The sequence below is a fragment of the Alligator sinensis genome, unplaced genomic scaffold, assembly GCF_000455745.1.
Source record: "Alligator sinensis unplaced genomic scaffold, ASM45574v1 scaffold258_2, whole genome shotgun sequence".
NCBI lineage: Eukaryota > Metazoa > Chordata > Crocodylia > Alligatoridae > Alligator > Alligator sinensis.
Genome location: NW_005842398.1, coordinates 1,398,979 through 1,409,998, shown reverse-complemented (window position 1 = coordinate 1,409,998; position 11,020 = coordinate 1,398,979). Strand labels below are relative to the sequence as shown.

Genomic DNA, 11,020 nt, shown 5'->3' with positions numbered 1-11,020 from the left:
CTACCAACAAGTTTCCAGCCCCATAGGCCAAGATGACATGGCTGTGCACTCCAGATCCAGCTCAAAGGGCCAGATATGTTTGACACCTCTAATTTAGACTGAATGTTTCCCTGGGCATCAACTGTCTTTTAAGACAGGTCTGTATGCTGACAAACCTAAAGGGATCTCTCCCACATCCCGCCCTGCTCTCCTTGTGACCCTCTTGGAAGCTGGTTGAGGGAGCAGCTACATGACTATGCAGATGCAAGCCTTTTAGCCTCAGCTTTTTTTCTCTGCTCCTGTTTGTGTCATTGGCAAGGGGTTATGTTGGTAAAAAATTGCTCATGACAGCTATTAGCCTAATTACACAAGAAGGAAAGCTCCTCAGTCTTGGCCTGTGTTACACACAATGCAAAGGGCTAATATTTGAGTTCCATTACCTGGATCATTTTGATATGGATGCCTTGTCCCATTTCAATTCCACCATGAGTCAGAAGCACTGACCCATCAGTGTAGATATGAACCAGAGCAGCAGCCTAAAAAGAAAAACCAGGAAGAGACTACAGAGTGCTGTTCCTTACCTATAATGTAATGGAAAGTGACTCTGTATTTATAATGAAGTAACGCATAAGAAAGTTAGTAGAAAGTATACAACCTTGAAGGGGATTCTGATGTTACATAGGTATCTGCTGAGATTTCATGCTTTGGAATCGTAGTCAACCTGAATTACAGCATTGGCTCTGCCTTTACATTAAACTTAGAATAGCTGATAGCAATTCTTGATCTTCTTTATCTGATCACACTAGTAACACAAGGAAAATGGCCCTAACATTACAGCCCAACAGACTCCAAGAATGGCGGGAGAAGATTCAACCATGGATTCTTGTTCCAAGGTATCTATACACACTTCTGCAAATTTCCAAGCTTTGGACTGTTTAGGGAGCCATGATTTACACAGGCTGAGAGGGCTACTCCATGTCAGCCATGTCCTAAATTAAGGTCTCTTCAAAACTCAACCAGAAGCTGCAACACAGAGTGTAGTAGTCCCTGACTTTGAAACTAGAGTAGAGATTGCTAGTGGAATGAGAGACATTCATTTTTCAGTTATAAAATTATACTCTATCAGATCTCCCCTATATTAAACAAACCACACAGCTTATTAATGTTGATATAATAGCTCCCCCACCCTTTCTTCCCAGCGTCTACCACCTATAACCTCTAAAGTGACATGTCTGAAAGATAAGCCTTCTGCAGACCTGCTTCTAAATAGCCTTGAAAGAGTGCCACACTGAGGCAGCTATATTGCTTCTTGTTCCTAAGCTTGCTCACTCAGGCTGCGTCCATATGAGCATGGACTATTGGTTCCCTGGGTACAAATTGGCAGTGGGACACCTTGTGCTGCTGCTAGTTGTCCCTGGGGAATGCCTGTGCCACACACCGTCTGGCACATGGCAGGTTATCCCGGGTGTGGTAGGAGAGGCTGGGCCCAGCACTGGGCTGGCCCCAGCAGCCTAACCTGGGATTCTAGGGGCCTCCTGGGGCTGCAGCAGCAGCAGCAGCGATCCTGCTGCTTGGAGCCTGGTCAGCAGCTGGAGCATGGCCCCGGCCAGCCAGGCTCTGGTTTTGAGCAGTGCATGCTGCCCCCACGTGTGTTGTTCTGCTTTTTTTTTTTTTACCTCAGGGTTTAATTCCCCCCCACCCCTGCACTGCTCCCTTGAACCATGCAGAACAGTTGAATGTGTAGCATGTGGCACCACTGACTTGTCTGCAGTGCCAGATACTGCATGGCCATGCTCGTCTGGATGTGGCCTCAGAGTCTGTTCAGAGCTTGCTCGTTAAGAGGGTGTGTCTACACAAGATGTTTACTGCAAAGCTGACTAATTAGCTGCACAGTAAAATGTCAGCCTCATCAGGTGCAGTGCTATTAGGCCATAGTAAACTAATACACACCACCACAGGATAGTACTGCTTAACACAAATACTATCCTATGGCAGTGTTTCTTTAGTGTGCTGCAATGCACATGTAGATGCTGATGGGGTTAGCTGTGGTAGACGGGTGCCTCAGTGTGGGGGCTGCCTGCCAGTTATCCCTGCACTGAAGCACCCTCATGCCCCAGCCAGCCCTTCTGCAGCATGTTGACCTGGGTTGGAGCAGCCCCAGGCTGGAAAGCTAATCTCTGGGACCCCCTGTCAGCTAGGGCTGCTTCTGCCCCAGCCCAACACGCTGCAGTCCTGGGCGCACATGCAAATGCGGCACCTGGGAGCAATAAACTTTGGCACAAATTATGCTGGAGTCTATTCAGTTGCATTAATTACATGTGTAGACATCCCCAGAGCTAGCCTTAGTATCCCTATACAGCGATGTACTGAGCCATACAAACATACCAAGAGAAGCAGTGCAGCCTCTATAAAATGGTTGTTATGAAAAAAACATTTTTCCACAAGGGATCTAAATGTATATGTTTCTTTGTGATATAAGCCAAATCAAACTTTCCAAGGGCAAAGCCATCAGCTCACTATACGAGGAAGTATTTTTAAAGGCAACTTAAAGAAACTGACCTGACTAAGATAACGTGAGCCAAGTCCAAATGGATACTTCATGGGAATTATGGCAATTCCTTTCTTCTTCCAGTAATTTTGTCTGTTAAATTCTTCCACAGCTTTTAGTCTGCTGTAGTATGCAGACTTCACCATACATTCATTCCAACACCTTATCAGGTTCTGGGGATCCAACTTTTGTTTGTAAGGTGTTTGTTCAGTTTCTTTATACATGTTTATCTCCCTTACCTGAAAAAAGAACATTAGCAGAGATCCCAAAAAAACAAACTGACCTGCGTTTTGGGCTAGTGGTGCAAAAGTAAGCATGAAAGGTTAGCTTCAGTATGATTTGTGGGGCTGTATTGTTCATTCTTGCAAGGACTTAGTCCTTAACTGAGAACTATTTAAGAATTTTATCAAAAAAGATTAGAAATTCATATCCAAAGCACATCGCTTGCTAGTCTCAAAGTTAAAGTATTCTGCATCCAATTTGGAAACAGACAGAATATCATGTAACTTCAATGGACAATCTCAATAAAACAGGAATTCAGAAACAAAAAAATGCCAACATCAACACTTAGTGTCAACAAATGATTTGGTCAAGCAATTCAGTTAACTCAAAGGACCTTTTATTATATGGTCTGCCACTGAATAAACAGACTATATAGTACAAAGGAACTATCTTGGAAAGAAAATCCATCTTTCATTAACCTGCCAATAACCCTTACTTCCTTACCTTTTCTGGTGACAAACCAGTTTTCTCTGCAACACTTGTTATCCAGGATTCTGTAACCAGAGCTGACTGGGGGAAGCCAAATCCACGGAAAGCTGTGTTTGATGGCAAGTTTGTCTTGCAAGCGCAGCCCCAGCATCGCAGGTTGGAAATCTTGTAGGCATTATCCATTCTTAGCAAGGCTAGCTCTGTTACCTGTCATATGTGAACAGACAGAAAATGTCAGAACAGGTCTTCTTTTATAATTACCTTCACATGGAAATTATGTTAATCTTTCTCTTATCAAAGAGAGGCACTGACTTAAGAAAATCAGGTATAGGATAGAAGTATTACAGGCAGTCCTCAACTTACGTTTCGAGTTACGTTTTGCACTTACAACGTTTATAAATTGACACCCTGTTTTAACTTTATGACATCAGTTTCGACTTTACAATGCTTGAGCAGATGCGACGCCATGCCAGCAAACAAGTTTGCTGCATCACTCATCTCCCTGGAGAACATCTGTTCAAACTTCCTTGGACACTTTCTTTAAGAAAACAGACAAGATTCCAGAAAAACCTGCAACCAGGACTCCTGAGAAGACTCTAGCCAAGAGCCCTTCAAACAGTCCAACCAAGAGCCCTCCAGCAAAGTCACCTCAAAGAAGTCCTTCCAAATCAATATGATTGCTATTTACAATATAAATACATTTATGTAGGTATATTACTCATCTATAATTGATCAAGTGCAAAATTCTGGGGTATTTTGGTGAAAAGAGGGTATCGGGCCTTGGTTCAGGAACCAATCCCACATTTATAACATTGTTTCTTATGATAAAATTGGTTCCAAGTTACAACGTTTCGACTTAAGACACGGTTTTCAGGAACCAATTGTGTTATAAGTCCAAGGACTACCTGTATTAGCTTGAAAACTGGAGCTTCTGTAAACCCTTTGTAACAAGAATAGTCTGTGGTCATATCTATGAAGTAAACTTATTGTGCCTTGAGCACACTGCACTGCCCCAAACTGTTGCACCTGGATTTATGACCTAGATACCTTGTTCCAGGCAGACCCAAACCATCATACTGACCATGACTTCTTCATTCGATAATAGGCAAAATTTATTGATACACAGTGATAGCAAATAAGAATAACACAGGCAAGGCAAACAAAATAACTCTTCTGATTCTATATCTGCCAGTCCTAGTGCTGTCACAGAGGGAAAATATGTCTGGCCAGTATACAAGCTTCACCCTTTGATTGTCTCTTGAATGTCAGATGTCAGTGGCCTCGAGGTTGAGGGCCAAAGTCCATCCCACTCCAGTGGGGTGGGTGATTGTGGCAGCGAGGTGCCCCCACAGACTCCCAAAGGGGAGAGGGTAATCCCTGTGGGCCCCAAACCCCAGAAACAGCCCCCCCCCTCCCCCGCGGGGAAAACTTACCTTCTGATGGGCAGCCAGAGAAGGAGCAAGAACCACAGCCATGGCCGCGCGAGCCGGCATTACACCCACTGTTTAATCAGCTGTTTCCTGGGCGGGGAAAAGCTGGACCAATTGTAGAAGCCATGCCGGCCACCGTGGGAAGATTTAAAAGCCCCACCAGAACCCAGCGTGGGGGCAGAGCCAGAGAGAGAGTGCGCTGGTGTCCAGCACGCCAGACGTGCTGAGGCTCCTGCACGGGAGGAGCAGTACAGCTGGTGCAGCGCCAGCAGGCAGAGCAGGGGAGGCATTTGAGCCCCCTGTAGAAGGCAGAGCAGGGGAAGCATTTGAGCCCCCTGCAGGAGGCAGAGCAGGGGAGGCACTGGAGCCCCCTGTAGGAGGCTGGGAGAAAGGAGGCAGCTCCACATTCCTCTCCTCCCCAGGAGTCTATTTCTTTTGAAAAAAAAAGAGGAAAAATAAGAGAGAGGGAGAAGAGGCATAAGAATAAAGCGCCCTACTCAGAGGCACTGCAGTAGGCGTGACATTACACCTAGATAGCCTTACAGCCTTGAGGAAGGGAAGACTATGCATTGAGGCAGGAGGGACAAATACCACCCGAGCCCACTCAGACGTGGGATTCCTCTTGAAGCAAGTTGTGGTCAAGCCAGCAAGACCAAACCACCATTGTGCTGACGCCCATCTGGTTGGCGAGTGGATGGGGTGTAGTGGAGGCGGAGCCCCGTGGAATACTGCGCCTAAATCGTGAGTACTGCTGTTTCCCGGGGAAGCCCTTCCAGGAAGAAGATCTCCATTGAACCCCCTCTCTTTGTAGAATAATATCAAGTCACGGCAGGCGAGTTGAGGGGAGGGGCTACACACCCGGCAGGCAGTGCAACAAGCAAGGCGCCTTTTATCACAGTGATACAGGCTGGTGGTGTACCCTCTGTCCATGGTGATCTTGAGTTCTCCCTCGGGGACTCGTTGCTGCTTTGAAATCCCTCCTTTTGTATTCTTTCTCCCTCTAATGACTCTTCATTCTTAGAAATTGTTGATTGGTTTCCCTGCAGTCATCATACTGTTCTTGTTTTGTCCTGTCAGCATATTCCTTTGTTCCAACAAACCCATTACATGCACACATATTAATGTGGGCATTTACCAGTCTCCTAATTTGGTCTGTCCACTAAAACTGGAAATCCCAAGGGCTCTGCAATTGGGCATTGTGACATAATGCCCTCTTATCTCATGTTATTGAACAGTGTGGTATATGTTTTCAATATGCTGACTCTGCCTGCTCCAGATACAATGGGCCTTGAAGGAAACTTTGTCACAAACAGGCTTTTAGAAACCAATTAACTCTTGCCGTTGCCTTGGACAATTATTCTAATACATATCTACTTTACCTACAAGCCAATTCCTAAAAGCAAACCTCTAAATACCATTTTCTAGTCATCACAAACAGGATGCCTCAAACTCACTACATCCAATTTGAGCAGGCGAATTCACACTGCTGACTGCTAGTGACAATTTGTCCATACTTATACTAATAAGCTGATCCATGCTGCCAAGCTGACGAGGCTATAATGCTTCTAGATTCCAAGGCAGTCTGCCTACTGCAGTGCATCATGCCTAATGGAGCTACCCACAGGCATCATAAGTTTACTATATAGTCATGGCCCACCTTCATTATTCACACATCTCCCAAGCAGCATGATCTTACATCTCAATATTCTTATTTGGACAGAAGAGGAACAAAGCAGACAGTCATGGCTGGGGGGCAATTACAGAGTGACAACAGTCTCTCCCTAGCTGAAGCTGTAACCAAAATTTCATTATTAGCCTCATTTTGTTCCCATTCTAAAGAAAATGTTATATTTGAAGTGTTGATAGATCTGGAACGAAGCAGACAAAGCAGTCTCAATAACAGTGTACTTCTCTACTCTACATTCTGCCAAATGATGCCATGAATGTGTTCAGACTAAATGTTTACTTCTTAAAGACGGCACACAAGTTCCACAGTTTACGAAATCTTCTAAGATTTGTAGAAAACCATCACAAAATCATAAACAGAAAGAGGGAAAGCAGAGTTGGATTCTTTACTGAAATCCTCTAACTGGTTTCTAGTGTCCAGCACCAAAATATATTTGATTAACATCAGCTTTCAGAAAGTTACTAGCTTTTTAGTTGGATGCCTCACCAGAGGGTGCTGGTTTCCTGAATGTGACAGTTTGGGCATTCTCTTAGAAAGGTGCAACCTTAAATTCTACATTTATTTTGTTTTTAATGAATGAGCACTTGTTTTAAACAATAATGATTGTAAAAGGTATTGCTACAACAAATAAGAAGAGTTTGGACTCTTAGTTTTGCCCTAGTGAAGCAGTGTGTGTGAACATTGGAAGATCATTGACAGAATGAAAAAGGTCAGATTTTGGCTTCGATTACATACATGAGCTGGGGACATAAAGTGAGTTGGGGCCACAAACTGATTGTGCAGCCTGTAGGTACAATGCAATTCTAGGCAGGAAACATTTAGCTGCCACTATAAACCTGCACAGAATTCTGAGCAATAATCCAGCTTATCTGATGGAGATATTTTCTGACACCTGCCCAGAATCCCTACAGAGCAGATGACAGGATAATGCCAAAACAGTTTCAAAGGAAATCTGGCAATTCACTTTTTCCAGATGGCAAGTGCTCCATACTAGGAAATAGGTTAATTTATAAAATCCTTACCAGAACCGACTCATCAGGGGAGCATCCTCCATTAATGTAATATTTGACATCCAAAGCCAGGATCCCACCATTATTCATGAAGCCAACCTAAATTGGATTAACAGAACTTTCTTAGGCCTTTGCACTCATTCACCTGTTCTTTACTTTTTCCATCACAAAGTTGAAAAAATACAAATGTGACAGGTCACACTTTCTAGAAATAACAACAAACCATACGATTAGGTCAGTACTGTGCTCAACTCGCTGAAACTAGAAAGATAATTTGCACCTAAGCAACAGATTTTCTAGATCCCATATTGATCTATATTATATGGTACATATTACATGCCTCTTTAGTTGAGCAACATACACCCCACCTGGCGTGCAGCTGGAAAGCCTGTTGCATATCTGCATATTCCATGGGAGATGGCTAATGTGACATCTGTGCCACAATTTGTAGATGTCAACCGCATGCAAAGTGAAGTCCTACTCTGAGAAGTAACTGTACAAATGGCACCTGACAGATCTAGAGCACACTGACAGCTTTCACTTATTTTACTGACAAAAATAAATGTTGTCTACATTGTATTTCTGTTGTCATTCCTATTGGTGATTGAACTGGGTTCTATTTTTGCTCCTAATCATCAGTAGAATTGGTAACCATGTTCCAGCTTTAGGGACCAGTTCAGCCCTCTGTTATGCCTACAGGACCCTGATGTTTTCAGTTAGTTTCTGCAGGAGTAATGGAGGGCACATTTTGTCCTGCATAATTATTACTGATGACAGCATGCACCTGAGCAAGGAAACACCCAGTGTACTCTCTAAGGATGAATTTGCAGGCCTGACAGCTACAAAACTCCTCCTTTATTGGGTAATGGAGCAAATCTGTTTTGGTGTCACCAGCAGCTTCTATTATTATCTTTATGTTGGATTTGTACTGCAATATAGCCAGAAGCCCCAACCAAGAGCAGGACTGCATAGTGCTAAGCACTGGATAAATATGCAGGAAGAGTTTGATCCAAAGAACGTACAGTCTCAATTGACAAGACAAATTAGGAATGGCAGGAAGAAAGAAAAGCCTATCAGGGTCAGGGTCACACAGCAAATCAGTGGCTGGGGACTGCAAATTAAATTTGAATTTAATACTGTTATTTGGATAAACAGAACAAATGGTCACAATATTAACTAGTGGTATTATGAAAATTCTATTCACATAAAATGCACAAATGGTGTTTTGCACAGCTTTCTTCTACACTTACTTTGTATTTGGCAACAAGAGGATGCCGGCCCCCAGTGATTAACATATCCTCACCCCGGCTCAGGATAAGACGGACTGCCCGACCAGTTCTATGTGGGGAAAAAGGTGGGGTTTTCAGACCCAGATGCTACTAAAAAGCAAATATTCACCATGGGCCCAGATGCACCAAAGTGCTTAGGCACATGCTTTATTTCAAGCAAATGAGTAATTTCATTGAGGTTACGTAGGTACTTTTGTCCATCCCTAAGGAGCAAAGAGATTAAGCCCATGTCTAAACTTAATTTAAGCTTAACAGGACAATTAATTCATTTAAATTTATGCCTCGTTGGATGCAGACCTATGATAGAGGCTTCTTTCCCATTCTTGAAAGACAAGGTAACTCAGTGCACCTTTCCTGGGTAAACAGGCTCAGTCTGACGTTAAGAGCCTGTTAGGTATCAGCGTAAATCTACAGACTCTTAAAATCAAAATGAGAGCATTTACACAAGAAAACTGCATCAAGTTAAATTATTTGCTTTTGAAATTGACTTAGTTAAGTGAAAGTGAATGCTCTGTGTGGACAAAGCCTCAGTCTGACAGAAGGTACATACATCTCTAAACTTGCTAAGAGCTTTGAGAATGTTTCTAGATGACATCAGGCTTAGGTCTAGTTAGATCCCAGCAGCTTAGCCCAGCCTGGAGCTTACACAAATAATGTCTAATAAGACTCTGTAACAGACAGGATTTTATGGTACATTAGGTAGTATGGAGGCAGTATCACCAGGAATGGTAACGCCATATCAGCCATGGTGGGTAACTATTGCCCTCCTTTCCCCTTCATGCTCCAAAACATATACATCATACTTACTTGTTTGCTGCCACTGCAGCAACTGATGCCAACAGACCAGTTTTGAGTAACTTCCCACCAAAAGCTCCGCCAACTCGTTTTACATGACACATGATCCTATTTGCTGGAACACCTAAACATGAGGCCACCATTTCCTGTAAAGTCAATTTCCTTTTTATTCCAGTTCAATTAAAGCAGGATTTGCAAAGAAAAGTTCCTACCCCTCCTCCCCAGAAAAGGCTATATGAAATGCTTCCAGAATGATTTAAAAATACATTTTCCATTTGAATTTAGAAACAAACACACCCCCACGCCTTCTGTGAAAGTAAACCTGACTCAAACAAAAGAGAAACACCATTGCTTTAAGCATACTAAAAGAAATGCAGGCTGTCAGCAAAGGACACTGAATTTCTAAATATTTTATTTTAGTCATCTAAGGCCTTGCTGGTTGGTCACAGCAATAAGACATGTTTGTCTCCAATATCTTTCTGGCTGTGCTCCTCATCTTTCTGACTGGGCTCCTCATTTGTTTATAACATTTACTATTCATGACTACCATTGATAAAAAAGAAACATGAGGACAAAATGAAAAGCAGGTCAACAATGGGAATAAATACACCCCAACAAAAGAAAAATTGACATAAAATTACAGCATTTTGTCTAAACTGCATTCAGGTCTACAAGCCATAGCTGTAGCTAAGCAGAGACCTCAGCTTTGTCAGATTCCTCCTTACATTTTGGCAAGACTGCTATCACTGATCCAGCTAAAGCATTTACAGAGCCAAAGTTCATCACCAAGGATCTGACCTGGCAAAGCAATAAACACTCCCCCATATTGAAGTGAACGGGTGTGGAGAATACTCAGCATTTCAGAAGGTGTGGTCCATAAGTTAACATTTTGTGGCCTGATTTTGTAACTATACTCACAGAGCAACAAGAGGCTTTTACCCTGGAAGCAGAAACCAGTGAACACCTAGCTAACAAGAGATGGGTTTAGTGCTGAGCTAACATGTTATGGCAGCACTGGAAAACAATGGTTTCTGGGTAGCTTCAAAGAAGACATACAAACAACACACAAAGAGCTGTATTATCAAGCCTTTAAACTTTCTCAGAAAAGCTGTTACCTGGATGAGTGCTGGATGCTGTGAGGACACATACACATCCATTTCTTTAGCTTCTCCTTTTGGAACGACAAGCACGCTTTGAGTCTCCATATAAAAATGTTCCTGTCCCCCAATGTGGAGTTCCTCTGTTCCAAAGATAAAGATCAAAATGTTACCGAGAGAAGGGAAATGGAGAAGGAAGCAGTGCAGGAGAGGTATACACATCATGCAACTATAACAGGCAGTATTTTTGACTGACATATCTTCCCAGACTGATAAGATGCAACAACACAAGAGAAGCTACTCACGGTAGATGCACTATGCAAAATTAAAGCATAGACCCAATTCTCTACCAGTGTAAATTAGACCAGATTTGTGAAAATCAAGAAAACTAAGCCAACTGGCATCTGTGGATTTCTGCCAACATAAGGTGTCAACATTAAACTAAGCATCTTGAGCCTGGAACATAGAAGGCTG

General features: G+C 43.0%; 1 protein-coding gene across 1 annotated transcript in view; it reads right to left on the bottom strand.

The window, feature by feature from the left end:
• Positions 1–362: 362 nt before the first annotated feature.
• The window catches only part of LOC102377506 (aldehyde oxidase-like), a 76,502-nt gene continuing 65,844 nt past the window's right edge, over positions 363–11,020 (bottom strand). The window contains exons 20-26 of the mRNA XM_025211254.1: positions 10,565–10,689; positions 9,462–9,595; positions 8,616–8,703; positions 7,378–7,464; positions 3,254–3,445; positions 2,539–2,766; positions 363–515 (exon numbers count right to left, since the gene is read on the bottom strand). Coding sequence (XP_025067039.1) covers positions 399–515; positions 2,539–2,766; positions 3,254–3,445; positions 7,378–7,464; positions 8,616–8,703; positions 9,462–9,595; positions 10,565–10,689 — 971 coding nt within the window. The 3' untranslated portion in view covers positions 363–398. The remainder of the gene's footprint in view (positions 516–2,538; positions 2,767–3,253; positions 3,446–7,377; positions 7,465–8,615; positions 8,704–9,461; positions 9,596–10,564; positions 10,690–11,020) is intronic.